The sequence below is a fragment of the Merops nubicus genome, unplaced genomic scaffold (assembly GCF_000691845.1).
Source record: "Merops nubicus isolate BGI_N331 unplaced genomic scaffold, ASM69184v1 scaffold14667, whole genome shotgun sequence".
Lineage (NCBI taxonomy): Eukaryota > Metazoa > Chordata > Aves > Coraciiformes > Meropidae > Merops > Merops nubicus.
Window position 1 is genome coordinate 1 of NW_008619711.1, and position 23441 is coordinate 23441.

At 37.7% G+C, this 23441-nt stretch overlaps 1 protein-coding gene across 1 annotated transcript in view; it reads right to left on the minus strand.

The window, feature by feature from the left end:
- Positions 1-8551: 8551 nt before the first annotated feature.
- FAF1 (Fas (TNFRSF6) associated factor 1) overlaps positions 8552-23441 on the minus strand; it is a gene marked incomplete at its 5' end in the record, with an annotated part of 58455 nt that continues 43565 nt past the window's right edge. Inside the window, 2 exons of the mRNA XM_008943896.1 lie at positions 8552-8929; positions 21139-21354. Coding sequence (XP_008942144.1) covers positions 8846-8929; positions 21139-21354 — 300 coding nt within the window. The remainder of the gene's footprint in view (positions 8930-21138; positions 21355-23441) is intronic.

Consider the following 23441-nt stretch of genomic DNA (forward strand, 5'->3'; position numbering starts at 1 on the left):
TGACGAGGGTGTCCCGCCCCCCACGGGGCAAATCCCTCTGCAGGAGTGCCAGGGCAGGCGGGGAGGGGGCTCGGCCGCCGGGCACCAGATGGGCCGTTTCCGCAGCCACCGTTGCCTCAGCCCGGAGCAGGGAGTGAACGCGGCCCCGAGACGTCGAACCTCGAGTTAAGAGGGCCCCAGGGAGGCTGAGGTGGCAACCCCAGAGGGCTGCGCTGGCCCTTCTATGTAACTCCCTGTAGAGTGGTCCGTTTCCTGGGTATCAACCCCCCCAGCCTCGTGAGGCGCTGGGAGAGGTGACTGTGAAGGTGCGACAGCAAGTGGTGAGGGATGGTGGCCATGTGCTTGGTCCTGCCAACAGCAGCCAGGGCGGAGCTGCAGAGAGACGCAGCAAGACAGCCGGTCTCCCCAGGTCAGGAAGGTCAGGAATGGGGGTGCCTGAAATGAGTTAAAACTATGGGATGAGAAGACAGATATACTACTTATGCTCTCCCATTAAGCTCATGATTCTACCCACTGGTTACACAAAAAGTTTCTTTTTCTCTTACAGGACATGGAACAATATGATCACCATAGAGGGGAAAAGAGGAACCTGAACTCTTGCAATTCCCTCTCCTCCATCATTTCCTTTTGGATGAAGAACTGTGTTTTTTTTTTCCTTCCAGCTCCGGAGGTTTCCCTTATTTCAGACAGGACAAACTGATTGCCAAGAAATACTCCATCATGAGGAAGACTCTTGTGGTGGTTAGTGCTGCAGCAGACTCTTTACCCCTGACATAGTGTGATTAGAATTTATCATTAATTTTGAGACTAATATTGCAGTGGGTCTATGTTTAAGTATATTTTTTTCTCACGTAATTTTAAGTCTGCATAATAGTTTATTTTAAGAACAAAGCCCCCTTTTTTTTCCCTCCCATTATTAATAACATTTTTTCCTCTGTAAAGTCATTTATTTCCTCTTCAGCTTGAAGGAGGAAACACTTCTCTGCAGTGCTTAAGCCAAGATACATACTATTGCGTTGTACAGAGCATATAAAGGGTTCAGCCTTATTCTGTGTTTAAAAATCATACAAACCTTACCACCCTTATTAGTAATTATTAGTCCTTTTTCCTAATGGCATATAAATAACCTGAAAACTCATTTTTCTGTTTAAGGTAAGTGGATGGGTTGTAATTAAATGTATCTCTGACTATGGTAACTGAAAGATTTTTCTTTTAAAATCCACATTACCCTTTGAGGGCAACTGGTTCCACTTTCTCTTGGAAGATAAATTCCTTGCTATAAGATTCTTCTAAGCATGCAATTATAAAAAAAAAATCCTTAATTTTAATAACCTTTTTAAATTAATGGGAACAAACATTTTTTTGAAGGAAGAATCCATAAAATCTAGAATTTTAAATAAAAAAATTAAACCTAAGTTAATATTTCTGTAAAAACACTTTACTCTTTAACAGTTTTTTTGACAGCATAATTTCCATTGTGCTGCTTTCCTACAACTGCTTTGGTGTCTCTTCATTTGTGAGCTCGACTCACCCTGCTGTGACCAGCCCCTTTTCACCAACCCAGTAGCACATAACTGCCATAAAGTTAGTTTAATTGGTCTCCTAAGGATTCAGTCTGCTTATGGAAATTATTTTACTGCAGGATGGTATAAAGGCAACATGGTGACTCTTAATACCGTCGCTGTTTCAGCACAGACAGCATGATTTGTGCACGGTGCGGCTGGATGTGCTGTGCCATTGCTGGAGAACTGTAGTGGCCGAGTACATCTGACAGTATTTTTTTATTTGACCTCAGGGAATCTTAAAACAGGCATCAAGAGGCCACTAGATTATGGAATCCATAATTAATAGCTTCTTTGCTTTGTTATTTCTGCTATTGGCAGCATTTTTGTTTCAATAAAAAGTAGAGTTATCAGATTACCACACTGATTCGCTTTGGAAAACTGATAATTTCACAAGGAGTTGGTTTGGTTCCAGAAGAAGACTATGATGGCAGCTGGATAAATGCTAATAAAACTAGGAGGCTGTTTGCAAAGCAAAATTAAGAATTCTCAAAGGGTTAACTGGTTAGAATATGTATTCTGCTGAATCTGGTGAGTTTAGGCTGATAAGAAATACTGCTCATGCATAGTGATTGCGTGATGACAAGAAGGCAAATGTGACAATATAAGCTTTATCTGAAGGAAAAAAAACCACTTGGAAACATCTAAAATACAGGGAATGATGAGAATGCTGTAGCTGCCAAAATGTAATTGTCAAAGGAATAAACACATTTGCCTTGAAATTGCTCATAAAACAAATGTTTTTTATCTACTAAGACTTGCTTTTAATACATGTTCATCAAACCACTTTTCATATAACTAGGGAAGACTGGTCAACTAGAAGTTAAAATGAACAGACTTTACAAGGAATTTTAATCTTGAAAGCCTCTTTTTTTTTTTTTTTTTTTTTTTACACTACATTAGATGATACTACAACAGTCACACAATGTCTTGTTCACCTTCGTCTAAACCTTGAAAAAGCAGATGTATTTTTCAGCAATGGAGAGTTCTCTGCAATTCACAGGTTATGCTTAAGTTCTGTAAAAAACTCTCTAGATCTTTTAAAATTAGACCCACAAAATAATTTATGAAGTTCCTCTGTAGATGTGAGCTTATAATTATCCAAAAAAGATCCCTTCTCTGTTGCCACCACATTTTAGAAATGTTTGCTTTTCCTTATGCAGCAAAAGCCCTAATTAATCAGGGCATATAAAACAGGCACATAGGCCTAAACAAAATGAAAAATGTTTCTACATGCACATTGGAATAACTTTAGAACTCCTAAAACTGGCAAAATGGCTGAAACAGAATGGGAGGTTTCAAATGACAGCACATCAGGTATATCAGTAAATTTAGAAAAGGCGAGATCATGAATAGGATGCTGTAGCTACAAGGTATAAAATACCTGTGAGTGATAGTAACTCACGCTAATGGGGACTGTGACAATAGGTTAAGTAAAGCATAGAGGCAAACAAAATGATAGAAAACACATTTTGAGGTAAGTTAAAACATCATTATATTCACTGTTTTACTAAATTAAAAAAAAAAAAAAAATCAAAATCGCCAGAGTAGCATTTACCTTTAAAAAGCAAACTGCATAAAGAGGAAGATAATACAGAGAAATTAAGTCAGAGGTAAAAGATGAAGATTTTAGTCAAAACTATTTGAAGATGCTGTCTCTAGATCCTCAGAGTACACCTCTACCTTACTCTAAAAGGACTCCAAAAGGCCCACAACACCAGAATTAGCTGAGCCACACATTAAGGATGCAATGGAAACAGACTCCAATAAGGAGAACAGAGAAAAACACGACTGTGGAAACTTAACTTTTGGATGACACAAAAGCAGAACTAAACAACTGACAGACCTTGAGAAACAATTACCAAAAGTGTGAAAGATCACTAAAAACACCAGAAACAGGAAGCCTGGCAGAAAGGTAGTGGGGCTAATATATTTTCAGGGTGTAAAAGGAGTACTTAATGAAAGCAAGGCAATTGCAAGAAAACTAAGCTAGCCATTTGCAGCGACGTTTGCTACAGCGGAAACATCTCTTCTTGAGGAAAAGGGGGAGGATCACTCAGAGATTGAAAGCTAGAAGCAGCAAGCAACAGTTTTCATAGTGAGAAAGGATACCAGCAATGTCCCCAGGGAGCCTTGTGGGAACCTGTGTTATTCAAGATACTCACACATCTTCTGGGAAAAAAAAGGTATCAGTAGTAAGGTTATGATATTAATGAATGATACAAACTCCTTCAAGATGACTGGATTGCAAGTGAATAGCAACGAACTGAGGAAGACTGTCACAACACAGTCAGGAAAATAGTAACCGAAACTCACTGGGAGTAAGTAGAAAATAATGATCATGTTAACCAGTAGTTTTGTGAGCACAGGAACTAATGAAGCCTAAATGTATAACCAGCAGTTGAGTGGCATTTTAATTGAATTATATTAAGGCTGCAGTGTGACTTCAGCTTTTATTGCACATAAAAGAATCTGCAGAGAAAACCCTAACCAAGGAGCAAATTCTCTGGTATCTATTGAGACATTAAATGCTGTTGACACTTTTTTCCTGCAGGTAGTCTGCTCTTTCAGGTAGAAACTAGTAAGAGTCAGAGCCTTGCCCTCACTGCACACACTCAAGGTACCTCCCACCTGGCTCCCTGTTTCTCAAATTCTGGGCTACTGATTTTCACAGAACTTATGAAAACTTTAGACAACAAAACCTTTACACCACTTTCTAAATTTGCTTGGAAATAAAAAATGAATGTAAAATATAAAGGCAATAACATTAAAAATAGCATCAAGTAAATGCTTTAGAGGACTACCATCAATACAAACCCACACAAACCAGCCCTGGTGTCAGAGGGAGCAGCCCTGCCTTCCTCTCCCTCTCATCTTCAGCTACTCAACCCCTGCATGCTCCACCTTCCCTTGCTTTTTGTCAGTGCTGGTGTACATACAGCCACTCAGTGAGCTCAATCAAACAAAAAACTACTCAAGGAAACAAAATGGTTAGTTTTTAACTAGACTACTTTGGCCTGGTCCTAGTGCAGATGAGGGCAAAAGTGGCTCCTCTGGCAGAAGTCCAGAGCTGTACCAGACTGAGTATAAAACTGCCTGGATCCTGACACATTTAGTGCTAATTTTGGTATTCCTCCATCTCTATCATCTGTGAGGAAATGGTTTCAGGTAGTGAACAACAGGTCTTGCTTTCATGACTCGCCTGGATAAAAATATCAAGGCTACTGCTGTTCCCTTCTCTTTTATAGAAATAAGAAAATTTCACTAGGGTACACGATCAACATGCAGTCTCTCCTAAGTAAATTGTCTGAGAAGTGACAACTGCAACAGTCACGGAAAGGGTTGGGTAGATCATCCCAGGCAGCCTGAAGACTGATGCTCCTGTTTGTACCTTCCCTCTAAACGAGCTTAAATGGTTCTGTATTTTGGCAGTCAAATGGCTTTGGCAGCAGAGAGTACACACATTTAAAAGCAGCCTGTACTATGGTGGTGTTCTGAAATGTCTGACAGAGGGGCTTGTTTCTCCTCAGGTACACATGACTCGAAACATCGGAAAACTTCAGTGGAAAGTAAACCACAGTGAAAACTGCAGGGGAGACCCAGAAGGCGGCCACCATCACTGTTCTGAAATAAAAGTGTATCCTGTGCTTTGTTTACAATCATAAAAGGTTGGAAAAGACCTCCAAGATCATCAGGTCCAACTGTCAACCCAACACTAGCATGACCACTAAACCATGTCCTGAAGTGCCATGTCTACACGTGGTTTGAATACGGAAGGAAGGACTGGGTGCTTACTTTTATGTGTGGTCTCCGTGCTGTGAACTCAGACTGGAGGAAGGTGCTCTGGGACAGCACAGAGCAGGAATCCTTAGCTCCAGGAATGAGTGGAGTACACAAGACATCCCAATCTTTAGCATTGCCTCCTGACCACTCTAAGCAGGTTCTGGTTCTGCCTGGTAGTGGCCCTCCATGTGTGGGGTTTCCATTTTGCTTTGTTTGGATACCTGTTTATGTATTTTTTTGCTTCTTTTGGGTGCCTGAAAATAAGGTTCCCATCTTCCTGTGCATTGTTTAGGGAGTCTGGATGTGAGGTGTGGATAATGAAGTGCTTCAGTCCTCTGTGAATCTGGGTCATGGTGATTTTAGTTTTACCCACATATGGAAGAGTAAAATCATATAACTTTCTAGTAGAAATATTACTGTAATTGAAAATTTATTTTAAGTTTCTAATGTCACTGAGTAGGTACAGTTTACGAAAGCCAAAGTCCTTTTCTGCTACGTTAAAAAGAATAAACAAAATCCCCAACATAGCTCCTTTAGAAACACCCTCAGCACTCTCACTAAATTTATGAGTGTGTATGCAGAGAATACAGAGGAAACACTTGAGTTCTGCATAATCTCTAATAATTTCAAACGCCAATGTCAACAGGCAGAAAGTTTCTTAAAAAGTCAGAGCACACCTCACCTTCACCGTAGTGCTCTGAAGGCCAACAGTGAAACTTGACACACCATACAGGAGTCCTTTCATTAACAGTAATTCCTCAAGACTTAAAACTAATGCATTAATCACATTAATGACAATCCATTAATGTGAAGAACCTGAAAATAAAATGGTAGACTCAGGGATATGCTCCTGTAACAAGTGTTACAGCGTTAGGTTAATACTGAATGACAAAATTAGTCTGTAGATTGACTAGAGTGTGCTGAAGGGAATACCATGGTTTAGGAGAGCAGAAAATGATGGCATAGAATATTAATACTTCTACACAGGGACTGCTTTTCATTGAGGATGTAATTTGGAAAGGTGGCTCTAGATGGCTGCTACTTGAAATCAGGCCCAAATTATTTAAGGACCAAAATAATAAATGTTTTATTTGAAGAGGGATACACTTGTTTACACTGTGTCAGAATGATCCCTGTATACTGGTCTTGGTATTTTTATATCAGAGGGCAGTAATGCTACTGATTTCAACACTTCCAGTTAATTATCACTAGAACATTTTGACAATGACAGTGTATTTTGCAATACGAACAATGTGAGAGGAAAAACAATAATAAAAGAGTTTAGAAAATAAAAGCCAAAGAAATCCTGGGAGGACTGACTTCAACAAGTTCAACAAATATTCAAGCCACATTTAATAACTTTATGAAACTAGTATCAAAGTAAAGCATATATAGTCAAAATACAGAAATAAAGTTGAGTGAGAGAAAACAGCCTGAAGAGATCAAACAAAAGTTAAACAGAACAGATTAATATAAACAAGTTAGCTGAAAGGTCGTTTTGCTCTGTGTAGCAGTATTTCAGCAATTCCTTTCCTCAAAAGCCAGCTTAGAAGGAAGCGCTAATCTGAAAAAAAAGATATGCATCACTTGAAAATCCTGCTGTATGTGTTACTGTGATTGTTTGTAGAAACAGCATCACCCCAATTTCAACCTATGTTCATTTCCTATTTAAGAAATGTTGGGGATTTTTTTTTTTTTGGTAAGAAAACAAAAGTCCAGAATGAAGAATCTGCATTCAGTTTCCATTACACATAATCTTTCTATTGGCTATGAATTCTTTTATTTGTGAACTGCAAATGATTAGAATTTGCTTACACTTCCAAACCTTTTGTTTGTCATAGATACTTCACTTCTAAAAGTGTCTGATGTAGCACTCGCTAGTTACAGAATTACAAAAGGTAGAATAAGGCTTTTCCCGTTCAGAAATTTGCATTTTTGGTAAAGGTAACAATGTATCAGCTTCATTAACACCTTAATAATAGGCATACATTTAATTTTATACCACCATCCTTCCAAAGGAAAAAAGAAAGACTAAAAGATGTGTGCAATTGGCTTTTGCTTAGTATAAAATCTTCAAATCAGAACGCATTTTGCTATGATAAACACTATGAATTACATATAAACATATCTGGAAAACAATGTGCCAGGCTATTTTTTTTAAAAAGAGGTTGATTAGCAGATGATGATTCCGCAGTGCTATTGTGCACTATCCTGTACGCCCAGAGATTAAAAAAACAAAACAAAACAAACCACAACATAAAAAAAGAGAACCAAACCAGTTCCAGTGCAGGTTTGGCATCACGTGTATGTTGGGCTTGGTATGCTCATTCTGTGGCTGAGAAATTTTGAAGTACTAGATTTTTTCCACATCAGATAGCAGGTAGCTCGTGCATACATTTCAGACAAGAGAACTAGGATTTCTTTAATTTGAGATGGGATCAGTAACCTATTGTCAAAATGTCCAAAGTGTGCAATAATAAGGCAGATTTCTTATTACACCACCTCTTAAGATACTCATTGTTTGATGAAACAAACAAGGTGCTTTAAAACAGCAGAGTAACAGGATACAAACAAGTGCCAGAATAAAGGAAAACTGCTAAAATGGGAACTGCCCTTTCTTTCACGATGAGAAATAAAGAACTTTCATATCTGCTATTTGAAAGGTTTTTAAACAGCTGATATTCAATATCAGCTGATTCCTGAAGTATTGGCAAGATACCAGGTTTCTGGTATTGGCCGTTTCTAATGTTATTTAAATATTCACATCATGCAATAAGCAGTTTCACACACTGCAATGTAATGGAAAATACTTCCTAAACTGAACCAGAACTGAGACCCAAAGCAGAACCAGTAAATAAATATCTCGCATATATGTCAAACTATATTCTTCAAACAAAACCTTACATCTTATCAAAGAAGTCAGAAAGTACTAACAAAAATTATACGCTTTCTACTATAATACTGTTAAATTTCCATGGCTGAGAATGTCCCGTTAATTTTTTTTTCTGCCTTTTTAAATTAGTTGACAAAGTAGAAATTCAAACACAGAAATAAAATGCATATATATGAGAGCACTGGCTCAGCGAGATATCAAATATACAGCATTCTAGTGTCAAAAGTACAGGCAGAAATGTCCAAGATTTCTTGGTGAAAAAGGGGCATTTGAGGAGTAAAAATTCTACTTAACAATCACTCACATTTTAACAGTGCATTAATTATAACAAAAGCTGGATGATAAGTGAGCAACAGAGTCATAATGTTCAGTGTTCGTAGCAGAACTTTATCCTCTGCTCATTTAAATGAGGTTGGAAACATATACTCATGTATGTGAAACTAAGTAGCTATGGGTTTTTTTCAATTTTTCAGGATTCTTGCAAGAGGCAAAGTTGTGACATTGAATTGAGTTGGATGCTAGTACAAGGTGGCGTTGATAGAAGTCTTCCTTTCAATGCAGTGCCTCTGGCTTGCCCAGGATGATCAGTCCTACAATGGGGCATGATCTATTCTTTTGCCTCTAGGAAAAGGGTTTCTTGAGGATACAGTTTTACCTCCAGTAATGATTTATTTGGATCCAGCTGGGTCACCTGCCAAGAGAAGAATGAGAAGGTTTTGTGTAAGTAGACTTTTTTGAACTGTTCATCTTCACAGGGCAGATTTTCACCAGGGACACTTTCAAGCCTGTCAGTGATAACTGAAGTTTTGAGCATGAATTCCCAGGATGCAGAGTAAGAAATACATATTGTATTTTGTGTGTTACTATTATTATTTTGTAACAACAATAAACAGAATAATACTAACCAGAATCTACGATATTAATTCCAAGGAGGTCTGGTTTTCTACCATAAATCAATGTATGAATATATCTTGTTTGATCGAAGTTAAGATCTTTTGGGAGGATTACTAAAATGCATGAGTTAAGATGAAAAATAAAACTGCACTCCCAGATAAGCATCCTAAAATTTCAATCAAACTGACGGTGCAAGCAGCATAGCCAATCCAATGTGATCTCTCCACTGAAAGGGGCAACTTACTCTGCCTTTCTTTTCCTGCTCCCTTTCTTGCTCCAAGTTGCCTGGTGAAGCACCCAGCTTTCACTTATGTTGGTGCTTACCAGCTACCTCAGGGAACCTAGGCTGGGAAAAAACTGTTCATTTGTATTTGTGTGCTTATTTTTCTGTCATCCTAGTGAGTTTTACTGGTGAACACACAAGTCCAGTCAATACTTTTGTAAAGGTATTTAGGAAATCGCTTGTGGAGGTGTGCATACAGGGTAATTCCAATAATTTGGAAAATGATGATACTGGCACTGTCTTCACCACTGTTGACAAAATTCTTCAGCATTTGGATCTTGGCACCAAACCCTGCAAGCTGCTCAACATCCTGACTATCCCATTACTGACTTTCACTTGAGGCAATTCTCAGTTTATAGTCAGTAGGAAACTTTTGTGTTGAGGATTCTATTTAGAAGCTAGACTGTTGGCTATAGGATAAATCTCTTCAATTACAATAAGATTTAACTGTAAATATTACATATTATCATTATTTATGTAGACAAAATAATGGTGAAAAAGGTCCTAGTGCCCTTCAGACATTCAGGTTTACATGCCAATGCTGTGACACCCTTCATAAGACTACTGCAAAGCTTTGTACAGAAAGATGATCGTTATTTCTTTTTTAATCTTATAATTTTCTGAAATATTTTATTTCCATTTTTAAACTTATTTACCCTGGCAATTCTGGTTTAGTTTATTTTGTTTTATGAGCACACTAATTACCAGAAGTTTCCTTGTGAATAACAGATTATTTGTCTTATACTATAGATATAAATGCAAATGCACACTGACAGACATTTTTTTGAAGTTAAGTGTAATTTATCTATGATCATATCATGCCTCTGCTTTCTAAAATTATTTTTTGAAAACATGAAGTGTCAAGCAAGCCAAATACTGTGAATTAATAAGGAATGCTAATGTATTTTTTTCTTAAAAACATAACTCCCTAATCCTGTTACCAATTAACAAACCCAGTATTGCTCCTCTTTCTCTCCTCCTCAGCTAAATCAGGCAGACTTAAAATGTATTTGTATTTCTATTGTTTTATTGGATAATTACAGAAACTTCATTATTTAAACAAATATTAAAAGCTTATCACTTCCTAAGTCCATTAAAATAAATGTAATTTCAGCTCTATGACTGCAACAGAATTTTAAAAAAAAAACCAAACAGATGCATTGGTTTGATTCCCAAAGCAGGAACATATTTTCTTAAATTTCATGTACCACAGTGAGCTACTGCTAAATGTCTGAAGAGAAAAATAATTTATAAAAACCAGACTCAATTTTAGATTCCTATTATCTGCAGTCCAATTATGCATTACTGCACAGATGCTGCTTAAATTATTGAAAGGTTATTATCTGAGAAAGCAAACCTGTTACGTAAAAACCAGCCAAAATACTGCATTTAAGTTTGTGATTACAGAAGTATGCTAATTAAGTAGCTTGTTGCACTTTTCAATGCTTTGGTATTCTGCTACAGTGCACTGTTGCACAGAGGCACAGAAAGGCAGGGGGGTAAATAGGGATCTCTGCAGTTCGCAGCATATCAGTTATTGCTCACCTGAGGGAGGCAATTTTCCTTCTTTTCAGTTTATGCCAGTAGCTAATTAGACCTCTCTATTTTCAAACCCTACAACTTTTTTTTTTTTTTTAAGAAAAGCTTAAAAACCCAAGTCTCTTCTACAGCTGGAAAAACAAATAGATCTGAAAAGCAGGCCAAGGCAATGAAAACAATCTTCCTGACTGTAACCACCATGGAAACTTATTATTCACTTGTAATTGTCTTGTAATTGTAAATCTTGAGCATAAGTCAAGATACATATCCTAGCCTACACTCTTAAGGTTTGCAAACTGCATGTACCTTCCATAATAGCAAAACACGATGTCCCTTCCTCAATGTCTTCATACTTAGAAGGTGAACTAAAAACATCGTGGAGTCTCTGCAGCAAAAGGACTGTGCAGCTTTTCACCATAATTTCAGTATGCTGCTTAATTCACTGAGGGACAGAAGAGTTTGCAAATGTTTACACCATTACCCAATTAACTAACAATATGGCTCCTACATCTGTCAACAAACAAAGCTGTTGACGCTTTGTTTTAGCTCCTTGGCATTTTCTGTTCATATGGGTCGCCATTGTACTTAATTATCACACCATAACCCTTCTGCAGCTTCTACTTTGTTATTTGTGGTTTGTAAATATGCTGTTTACTACAAAGAATAGAACCCTTATTAGTGAACACACCTCCTACTAAAATAAATGGACTCTCTTGTAAATATACGATATATAAAGATCTAAGATGCTTTGTAGCTTACAGTATTTTAAAAAAGGATTGGAAACTAAAGAATCATACATAATAGAGATCAAAGGACCCTGGAAGAGCTGTTGCCCACAAAGGTGTGTCCAATGTGGTGTTCTAATTAATATTATTCTTAAATTTATGTGGATTATTTCATAATGCAAAGTATAAAATACCTTCACTTTTAAATCTGTGTACCTTGTTTCATTACCATTAGGATAAATTCTGAGTCCACTTCAGTGCTGACAGTATTTGCTCAGATGTCATTGAATGGCACAGCCCTGCACGCTATCTAAATTACATTGTCCCAAACCTCTATACCTTCATCATTTAAAGATTTCTTCTATGTTGCTAGCAATTACACAGGAAATCATTTAAGCATGTGTTTATATACTGAATCTGATTCAATCCTGTTGAACTCAATGAGATTCACAGATACCCATGGGGTGAAATCAACACTTTCTTGATTAAGGTTGCAAAACTCACCAAGTTAAGCATTCAGCATTTGTTACAAGCCTGAACAAATACTAAAAGCACAGTGTTTCTCTATATTTTCATGTCCTACAATAATTGACTTTTCTACTAGTTGTATGTACGCACACTTAATTGTCCACTCACACATCACATGGTGATACCAGCTGATGAGGTGAATGTGTTTTTAATTTATATTTTGTGGTTTTGCTAAGTACTTTATATTGTAATGAAATGTAAACTAAAACCCCTTAAAAAGAGACTCTAAGCTGCTCCAAGTTTCTCCAGTGACGAGGGTGGTAGAGGAAGGACACCATGTTCAGCTGCTAAGAGAGTGTAACTCAAGTGACACCAAAACTGCTGCTATGATGCACTGGAGCTAAGACTTGATCTTTCAAAGAGCTTTGCTATATAACCAATGTTGGCTTGGTGCACAGGAAATTTATTATTTTAACAGGTATTTTTAAAAATGAATTCTGTGGTAATCATTTCAACTAAGTACTGTTTCTGTGTCACTATGAAACATTTAAGACAGCACAAAACCAAAAGATAGCAAAGTTAACTCTTTTTTTAACACATTTTTATAGCAAAGTCTTTTTCCTTCTAGACTAGTTTTTGTATTATTTGTGTCTTCACCTTTGCTGACCTATCTGTACTATTACATGTTCACATCCTGAACAGCTGTACTTTTAGCACTTCAAAGGTGTGGCTCCTTACCCTCCCTAACTCTGCAGGGAAAAGATAAATACTGAAAAAAAAATGGCTTAATGCCCAGGAAGGTAATTTAAAAATATAAAATCAAACACACAATTACTATGACACTTACACAAGCAGTAAATATCACACCCTTCACCTTTTTCTGCACCCTAGGACAAGGATCTGATTCCTGAGCAGCACAGCCTCTATACCACTTACACACGCATGAATACATTTAATGAATCTAACGGACAAAGAGTTCTTTTACTCTCTTTCCTAATCCTCCTAAAGTATAACTGCAATAGAAATTACTTAAAGGCACACCTGGTAGAGTCCCAGATCTGTTTAAAAAACTATATTTTCAGAACGACACACAAACAAATGCAGCGAATCCTTTCTACCTATTGAAATATCTATGGGTCATACAAATAATACGCTCAACTTGAGCAACAAAGGAATGCAGGATTACTTTGTAGAAATATATGCAATTAGATTTGGTTTAGTTGAATAAACCTGGAGATAATTTACATCCGAATTGACAGAAGATGTCAAAAATAAGGAAAAATATGTCATAGTAGAAGAATTCTAGACTCGTTTCAAGTACAAAGCTTTAATCCAGATACGTTACACTCTTATTATCTCACTCCTCTGAAACGATTTTCTCAAAAGAGTATTTTAGAAGAGGCCTACTTAAAAAGTACATTTACTAAGCAAAGTAACAGAAGTTGATAAAACAGAAAATTGTGATCTTGTGGTATCTACTTTGAGCTTTCCATTATTCCTTAGAGAAGCTGTGCTGCTCCTGGAGATGCCTGAGGTGCCACCAGTTTTTACAGTGTAAATTTTTGTTGACTGAACACAATTTGTATCAGAAAAGAAGTTGTTGCAGAGATTCCAGACAGTGAAGGCTTATAAACCTGACTTGCATTACTGAACTTTTGCACAGTAAATTAAGAAAGCAACTGTGCCTTCTGCTTTTAAAAACACTAAGCATATTGGCAGGAATTCTCTTTAGTGATCATGGCCAAAACAGATCCAGCTACTAACATGACTGAATATCTCATTTGCATTTATTTCTAAGAATTAATCTCACTGAAAACTCACTACAAAAAGGCTGCATCTTCCTGTAGCATTTCTAAAAGCTCATTTTCAACTACAAAATAATAAATAAACTTTTTCATTTTGGCATAAGTGAAAACACAAAAGTATTGCAATTAATTAGAGTCTCTTTCAGTTATATCGTTTTTGTTAAGTATTACAGAAGTTGCCTCGGACATTGAGACTAAGAAGTCAAAGCTGGTGTCAGTGAGAGGAGTTATCTGCACGTTCTGAACAAGATAATGTTGGTCTCCACAGTGCCAACAGCTCTGAGACTGGAAGACTTCAGATTCTGAGGGAAGAGGAAGGTGCTTTAAAGCTCTCCTCAGATTTTCTGCTTGCCTCCCTTCCTTCTTTTTTGCTTGAAATCTTTGATCTATTTATGAATTCTGTGTGGTTTCTTGGAAAAAGTAAACCCAACAGAATACCCTGGAATTGCTCTTTTCCTAAGGAGCTGCAGGCAGAAGAGCTCCATCACCTGCTCCTTCACACTACTTACTTTCAGGTTTTTTGCACAGTTGAGAAAAAGATTTAAGTACTGGCATCACAGATGAGTGAATCTGTATGTTAAGCATCCTTTCTGCTGTGCCAAGGAGCCAAACAGCCCATTACTTGCAGGCACTGCTGCCAGCATGCATACATTGAGCTAACGATTATTCATGTATTTAATTACTTTAAAACATGCTAGCTACAGAGAAGAAAGATCACGTCCCCAGAAATACTACAGCTTTCACTGTGGCTGAAAGGAAGCAGGCAGCCACATCTCCTGGAAGTCCGAAAACGTATAAATATATTCAATGTTGCGAAGGAACTGCAAGAACTTTGCTCTGTGTTTTGGGAACAGACAGGAGAATGACCCAGGTCTGGATTCATACGCACTTAATTATAACTGCATGGAAAAACAATACAAAAGGACTTTTATCACAAGTTCAAAGGATTAAGATGTTCAGATACCACAATGCTATCTACAGTATAACCTTGTGATTGGTAGGTAGGTAAAGGGGATAAAAAGTGTGCCTAAGACTGCTTTGGTGATTTAGCCTGATGTATTACTTATGCAATTACCAAAACAGCAGGAGATCATTAAATTTTCTGGTAACCAGATGCAGCATTCTTAATATCATACTGTTACAAAGCCTCTTGATTGGTATTTTATCATTATGGTTTCTTCCTATGCGAGGAAAAAAGCCCACAAAATTGATATTAAGCATGAATTCTGGGGAAGAATATTGCCTTAAGTAAAAAATATCGTAGGCCCAGTTTACTCTGGATAATGCCACACACAACAGCCAAGCTCTGTGGCTTAACTAAGGCATCTTCCTGTGCACAATAATGCCTCTTCTGAAATAAATGTTTTGTAAAATGGGGCAGTGCTGAATAAAAGAACACTTTTGGTCTGAGGGATGTGCTTGGGTGGAATATATTAATCACATGGTCAGCATTAGTCACCGGGTTAACTAATGACTCAACGGCGAGTTCACACACCACATTGAGCGTTCAGTGTTGTGGTGAATGCTTGCTTACATTTAGTGAGTCTTAAGTAACACAACTCATCTGAAATGCAATGCACACCTATTTCCTGAAATTAGTTAAACATTCCCCCTATTCAAAGACAGATGTTGCAAGTGATCAGAAACTACACTGATCTATAGAATGCAATTCTGTTTCTTTTTGGAATAAGCTTACACCTGTGAGATGAGGAAAACATTCCTTCCACCTCCTTTCAGTGACTTGATACATTAAGGGTTTTTATCTTTCTCTTTGGATATCACAGTTACTTAAGCAAAGACACCAGGTCTGAAAAGACAGATGAAGTCTGTCTTTCTTGGAAGGAAACATTATAAAAAAATCTTTCTGTAACTCTTACAGAATCTTTTACTACCTCTGTTGAAACTATATCTCCATAAAAGTAAGCATCACATTTCAAGAGGCAAAATCTACTCAACATTCTCTCAAGTACTGCCACTCACTTCAGCAGAGCAAGAGTATCACCAACTCCCTTGGCAGGTGCTGAGCAAAAGACTGTGATACTATTCTTTGTGAGCAAGAAACTTATTAAAAGCAACAAAACCCAAGGGTTGCAAATGCTTTGGCATTCTGGCTGCAATGGTCCGTGGCCCATTCCTCTTGCACTCAAGGTGGATCAGTCCAACTGCTCTGCTGTCACAATTCAGGAAGAACAATCAGAAATCATGCTTCTGAACGAGGCATGGGAATATGCTAGTCTGGTATGGCCCGTTTGCTTAGACAACTTCTCAGTGTCTTAACTAAAATAAACTTAACTGCTTGAATAAATAAAATAACAATGTATCCTGAAAACAGAGGAAAGACAAGGGCAGGTAGTATTGACTTAATGACACTTGTAAATGGCAAGAGGAGGGACGTCTACCTTTGTAGGTGGCTGTGGCCTTGTGTAAGCTAGATCAGAACTGATAAACACATACCACCATCAGATCTTTATTGACCTGAAAAAAATTACATTACAGGAATTAAAGCAGATGAGTACTATTTGATGTAGTAGGAAATATATATATCAGTAACTGAAACGACTGGAAAAAATGACATGGATAACGTGTTAAGTTTGCCCTGAACTCACAAAAACATTCTTGAATTTTTTTAATATATCAGAAAAAAATACTTAATTCATCCAAAATCTTCCTTGGCCGTAAGATATTCAAGCTACTTTCCTGATTTATGGGAAGTTACTAGAAGTGCTACTAGGAATAACCATGACACCACATGAATCCTTTCTCACAATAACGTTTTTCTTCCATCTTTCTATTAAGATGATGATTAGGGGAAAAGAATGTTAAAAGCTAGAGATGGTTCTGAACATATAACACTTTCATGAACTATTTAAGGAGTTTAAACACCACCTAATGAGTTAAAAGTAGGTTACTGAAGGAAGTAGTTTACACTGGGGGAAATGCAAAATAATTCTCACAGAGAATGGCTTCTAGAGCTGACAAAAAAAATTGCCAAACTACTTGCCATAGCAATATAGGGGTCATCCTCTAATGTTACCCTTCTGAGAACACCAGAGGGTGGTTACCTGCTCAGGTGGCTCTGTGTGCTGAGTGCTGCAGCTAAACTTGCTATCCTGTGGAGTTACTTTCACCACCATTGGTATCTAAGAGGATTACTTCTGCCAGAGCCCAGGAATGAATGACCACAGTTGTGTCTGAAGGAATATCTTCCTTTATACTTCCATATTACATCTGAGAATGGTCTGGCCCTAAACTGACTGAAATCTTGATCATACCTAATTTAAATTGACATGCAGTTTGAGGTACATTTGTTTTCTGCCCTTTCAAGGGGGACAGATTTTTTGTTTCTGTTTATTTAAACTGCCGCTGAAATTGGTTAATTAAAAGGATTTAAAAAATCTTAATACTCTAAACAGAGCAAACTGGTTTTGAATTATTAAGCAACATTTTAGATGCATTTAAATAACCTTAAGTGACTAAACTGCCACCTGATCCTAAGCTGTGGCTCAGAAAAATGAAATGTGAAATACTGTAGAAGTCTTGGCTTACCAGGGCTTCCAGATATAGTAAATAAAGAGCTTAAGTCTCTAATACCATGTCTGCAAAAGGCATACTCTCAAATACATAACTAATGCTCCACCTTAAGGAGAAATAAGCAAAAGAAATTATAGGTTGCATAATTGCAAATCTAGAATTGAATTATTCTACATTAATATATAATTCTATGTAATTATTCTATAGAATCTATAATTCTGTAACGATCTGAAAAATTCTTCTGATTTTTCAGAAGAAATTAATAAATTCAGTCTTTCAAAACAGAAGGCATGCCAGGACCTCCCTTTCTGAGAGATACCATAGAACAGTCACAAACATATATCATTAACTCTAGTAGGATGGCTGAAGCCCAGCTTGGGGAAATTTGTTCTGTGTCTTCCTCCTGTAGTTTCATATAGACCTGGCACGTTGCAGCTTCTTGCCTGTAGTGTGGTGAACTACCCACTCCATAAGACGTTAAAGAGTTTCAGGACAACTTCTGCAGGTCTCTACCACAGAAAGAAGGGAGGAACTGATCGTCCAGGAAGTCTCCAAGGTACTGGGAGAAGCTGGATCTGGAGGCTGGCAGATCAAGCAGACTACCAAAATTAGTGTTTGGGAAGGTTTGTGTGAGAAAGGGACTCAGAAAAAAATAATGAGAAGGTTGACTGAGAAGATTGAGCATAAAGGTGACTGGTTCCACGCAGTCTTTGCAGGTGCACTTAAGAATTAAAGCAAAGAACTTTTACTACAGCTTTTCACTCTGAAAGACGTGATTGCCCAACGTCGTCCAATTGGAGGTGCCAGTTACCTGTTGGCCCAGGCCCACCCTTGCTTCAGGTACTGAGGGTGGTTAACATCTAACTTCAGTGCTAGCAGGAAGAACAACACAGTTGGTGACAAAGACCCAATAACAAGTCACTGCATGTGCTTAACTGCTTCGGAATGTCACCGCTGCTTTCGAATCAAGTAGTGTCTGGAAAAGGTTAATCTGTGTATTTACTCATGTGTAGAATTTTGTATTTACAGTAGGGTTAAGATACCAACTTTAAGTTGGCTGAGGATATCTGTGTAAGCAACTGGAACATAGAACCAAGAACTAATGAATTTTTATTTACCAGAGAGGTAAAAATACTTCAACAACACTGTATCAGAACCGATAGCTTTGAAAAGCAGTGAAAAATGCTCTAACAAGTTTAACACAAGAAAATGTTGATCTGATGGAAGATAATCCCCTTGTTTCAATAAACCAGAAACACTTTTGGGGGTGTGTATGCTATTGTAACACAGATCAGGATGAAAGAAAAAATATTAACTTGAGAAGACATATTTTCATTTTATTGCAGCAAAAGATTCCAGCAAAGTAATTCTGCTACTTTCAAACTTATTTTTTCAAAAATGTTATGTATTGCTTCAATAGAAACATATTTTAAATGCTATTGTTTTCTGAAGCACAAGTGTCCCAAGTGCCCTGTTCCTGTTGCACATTTTTCAATGGACGTTTGTGACATATATCATAAAGCAGAACGGTCTTGACAACTTATGGTGTATTTTTAAGAGATCATGTACCAAGAACCCTAGGCAATGAACATATACTTGTACTGTAATTCCAAGACACTCATCAGTGACTTCTTTTTTTTTTATACCTGTCTGTGGAGTTGCACACTTCCAACTTTCAAAACCTAGGGAACGTGGCAAATGTCGTTTATAGTTCTCAGTGGTTAGCAAATCCCTGGGGATTTTATTTTCTCTGTTGTAGCTTTGGTGGTCACAATGGCAACCAGATTCATACACGGCCGCTGAGTCAATCGCCATGAATCATTTATGTGACTCCTCATACATGGCATTATTAGGCTGGAATCACAGAAAAAAAGATCACAGGGTCTTTGCTTCCCACACGACAGACCAACAGCTCCATATCCTGGAATTAAATTCTCCTTTCTTGGCCTCAGTGATTTCACCCTGACAGTTTCACAAATGTACTGAAATATCAGCCTGTTCTAATTTAGTGGTCTTATTTCTTCTCTACTCCTTTTAAAACTTGTTCTTATGGGAGTCATCTGATCAATTTTTGAGTTTTTTTACAGAGGACTAAAATTAATAATGATTATGATGCATTATGTGCAGGAACAGCCAGTTTAAAATGCAAAAGAAATGTAAAAAGAGACTTGTAGGGTTTTTATATTAAATACATACTAATACATAAATCTGTTACAGGCAGGGAGGTATGACTTGCAAAATATTTTAAATGCATCAAACCATTTAGACCGTACAAGATTGGTTTCCTTCTGTCAAGTTAACTGAAAAATCAGTAATTCTGGAAACACAGGTGACTCTTTTAGTCTTTGGTTCCACTGGAAATGATATTACATGCTTAAGGATTAAAGTTAATTAGTGATTAATGAGATTCCTTAAATGCTGCTTTTCAGACTGAGTGATTAGGATTCTCAATATAAGACAAGGTGGAAGAAAAGCTGTAAGCACCACAGTCCTGTTCACAGACTTATGCCAAAAATGGGTCAGAAATTGCATTCACTCTCAAGGCTTTACACTTGCTAAGGACATTATTTTCTTCCCCTTTGGAGTTCTCACAAATAAGGTGATGAAGCAAGAGGTATCTGTTACAAAACAGTGCTGCAAATGTGCTAATCAGAGCCTTATTCCTAGTGAACTTCCTCCAGGGGCTGTGATGGGAAACAAAATGGAAAAGCAACCAAGTTTCAGAGCTCCTTTCATGAGAAATGGCTTAACCAGTCACCTGGAGATGCCCTGAGCAAACAAAACCCCGGCTGATCCACAATTGCCCCCAATCCTTGGCAGCACTGAGGCAATATGGCCAAAAAACTGCTGACTTTCACACATCACTGCTTGGCTCTGCACTGTCATCTCTGTAGTGCCTGTTACCTTCACCTTTTAAGCAGGGCCCCAGGTAAGTGCACAGCTGGAGCCACCGACTTTCACCTTTGCTCTAACAATGGCTAAATAACAAATAAAAGTTAATTTCTCAGAGAGCAGAAAACATATTTTCAAAGAAACTTAGTAACCAGCATATAAATAGGTGTTGATAAATTGACAGAATTTAATTGGGTTTTGTAAGCAGTATTGATTTTGAAAATGGGTCACAGCAGGTACATCATTAGAATTTTGAGGTGGGAGACAGAAATGATTATTTACTGGTATTATGTAATGGCTGGATGAATAATTTATTAGAATGTACTAATTAGCTCATGACTGTATACTATTTGACACCAAGCCTTTCTTGCTCCTAACATAAAATTGCGTCAAAACAGCAAAACCAGGAAGATCAGAAGAACCAGCCCACAGCAGACCTAAACAGCGCATTCATATCGATGCGGCTTCCTTCAAAGCAGGACGTGAGTGATGCTGGCTCAGCATATTTGGGCAGATTTCACTGAACATGTCCCACAGGTTGTTTCAGAAATGGGAGGATTTTTTACAGCGTTGCTGGAAACAGACTTCACAGGGCAGTTTTGTATGTAATGCATGATAGCACTGGCAGGTTAGCACCTGGCTTGCTTGGCAGCACTCTAAAATCCAGGCATGTCTTTCCTTCTATGCTATAACATACTGGTCATCTAACATACAGGAGTAAGAAAAAGAGTGGTGTGTATTCCTGAAAAGTACATTTACTCACATCTCTCCTCGGAAAGGTGCCCAGCAGCTTGTACTCTTCCCAAGGATATCCCTTGGAAGCTACAAAATCAAAGACAACCTGCAGCTTGCTGCTGGCCAGGAAACGTCGCTCAAAGAACTCTCCACTGGGCGTCCGAATACGCAGTTTACTGACGGACTCAGTGCTCTCCTCTTTTGGTTCAGGAGGCAAAGATTGCTCAAGAGAGAGCCTGATAGCCTAAGGAAGGAAAAATAACTATTTAGGTTGCAACGTAACAGAAGAAAAGGACAGAAAGCTTTTCTTTTTGTTTCTTCTAGAACTTCAGGATGTGCCATGGTGCTCCAGAGCCATAGCTGGGCTTTATAGCTCAATGACAAAATCATTTTTATTCATTCCTTAATAACACTCCACCAGACAACTAATTAAAATAAATCCTTCTTTATAACACATATTATTAGGTCTACAGTTAATGCACAATGGGAATAAGTTGTTTAATCATTTGGCAGAAAGCCTTGGAAAAAATTTGAACGAGAGAGTAATTGTTGTGGCCAATTGCTTCCTTAAAGGGTATAAATTAAAAGGCAGAAAAAGTATTTCTTTAAATGCAATTATCAGATCGCCTTCCTCTTGAGCAGAGGAATTGACCATCTGCAGCGAAGACAAGACAGTAGCAGTTCAGAGTGAAAAGAAATATACGCAGGAGATCTACAATAGATAAATTAAAATGCTGTTAAAAGACACTACCAAAAATATCATGAAGGTCCATTAGATACATAGAGTACACACAAAAGCAGGAATAACAGGAATGGTCAGAGAAGAAAACTGGGAGAACAGACATGGGAGCTTTAAAGATTTAAAGCAAGCAGTTGTTGTTATTTGCAGGAATATGGTCCTAAGGTGTGCTCCTTTTCTGGAATCAAATCAGCATTTTATTCAAAAATATTTTATGCAAAATAAATTTGCATGAAATCAGCCCCAAAATTGCAATGCCATTACATGTCAGAAAATGTGTGTGATTGTCTTTCTGCTAACATTGTGTATACTGATGTCAGGACTTCCAAGTGCAGGAGCCAAGCCCTCTGTTCTCTGTCCTCTGCCTCTGGGAGCTACAACACTAGTAATTTGATCAGAAGTTCTTTTACAAAATTGAAGCCTAATAGTATAAAACTGAATGAGCTGGGCTTGATTTTTGAGGGTACTGAGCCCTGTTAGTACTCATGGAGAGACACTGGCATCTGTTAAAAATTAGATCATACTCAGAAAGGAGTTTTGTTACAGTACCACCTCACTTAAGGCAGCAGTTAATGAGACGTCAATGAGTGGAAGGAGCAGCATGAGCACGCTGCCTCCCCCAAAATACACCCAAAAGGCAATCCTCCAAACTGAAGAGGCTGCCAGGCACAGATTTTTTTGTCTTTTGGAGGAACTTTCAAGATACACAGTTGCTATTTGTGCCTTTGAAAACCTCCCCAAGGTCATTTAGTAACAAATCAATGGAGGAACATTTACATTAGAGAAAGGACTGGGCAGAAGCAAGATGATGAAGGCTTTTAGATAGTCTACTTCTTACACACGAACCTCTGAGCAAATTATATCTCAGTATAAATATTTATACATAGAACTTGAGTTCATTTTTGCCCATCTACTACGAGATTATATTTTAAATAGATTCTATTTTAATTTTCTCTCTCTCCACTCTCAACCACCTGCTTACTATCTTTCTGTTTTGACATTTCCCCACACAGTATAACAACAGATGCTACATTATTTACTGAACCCAATCAATTATATTATAGAAAAATAAACAACGGTAGCTCATTAGAGCTCTTTTCTTTGTGCAAAGAGTGCGTCGCTCCCCAAAGTAACTATTCTCCAAGGCTTCCAACGTCAAATGGCAATTTAGAATGGATATTCTGTACCAGCAAACCCAGCCTGAAAAACCACGATGTGATGGATCGCATTAAAAACCCTCGGACCTGAACAAGCAATTTCAGTTTGTTGATAAAAAGATGTTCAGTATGTGAACAGCTCAACAGTCAGATTTTAAATATACGAACTGAACAGAAAGCCACTTCTGTAAGTAAACACTGTTGCAGAACAATTCAGTATAAGTAATCTGTATTGAAAATTGGGAGTGTTAGTAAACATTATTGTTAAAATCCCTTTTGTTCTACTACGCAAACAGATCCTATTATTTTCATTACTGTGCTCTACATTAAAACAGGGAAGCCCACGTATATTTTGATAACATAGACCAGTCTGGCAGCCTTGGCATCAGAAAACGATTTCCAAAAGGCCAAGCTATCAAAAAAGGTTCAGCAGCA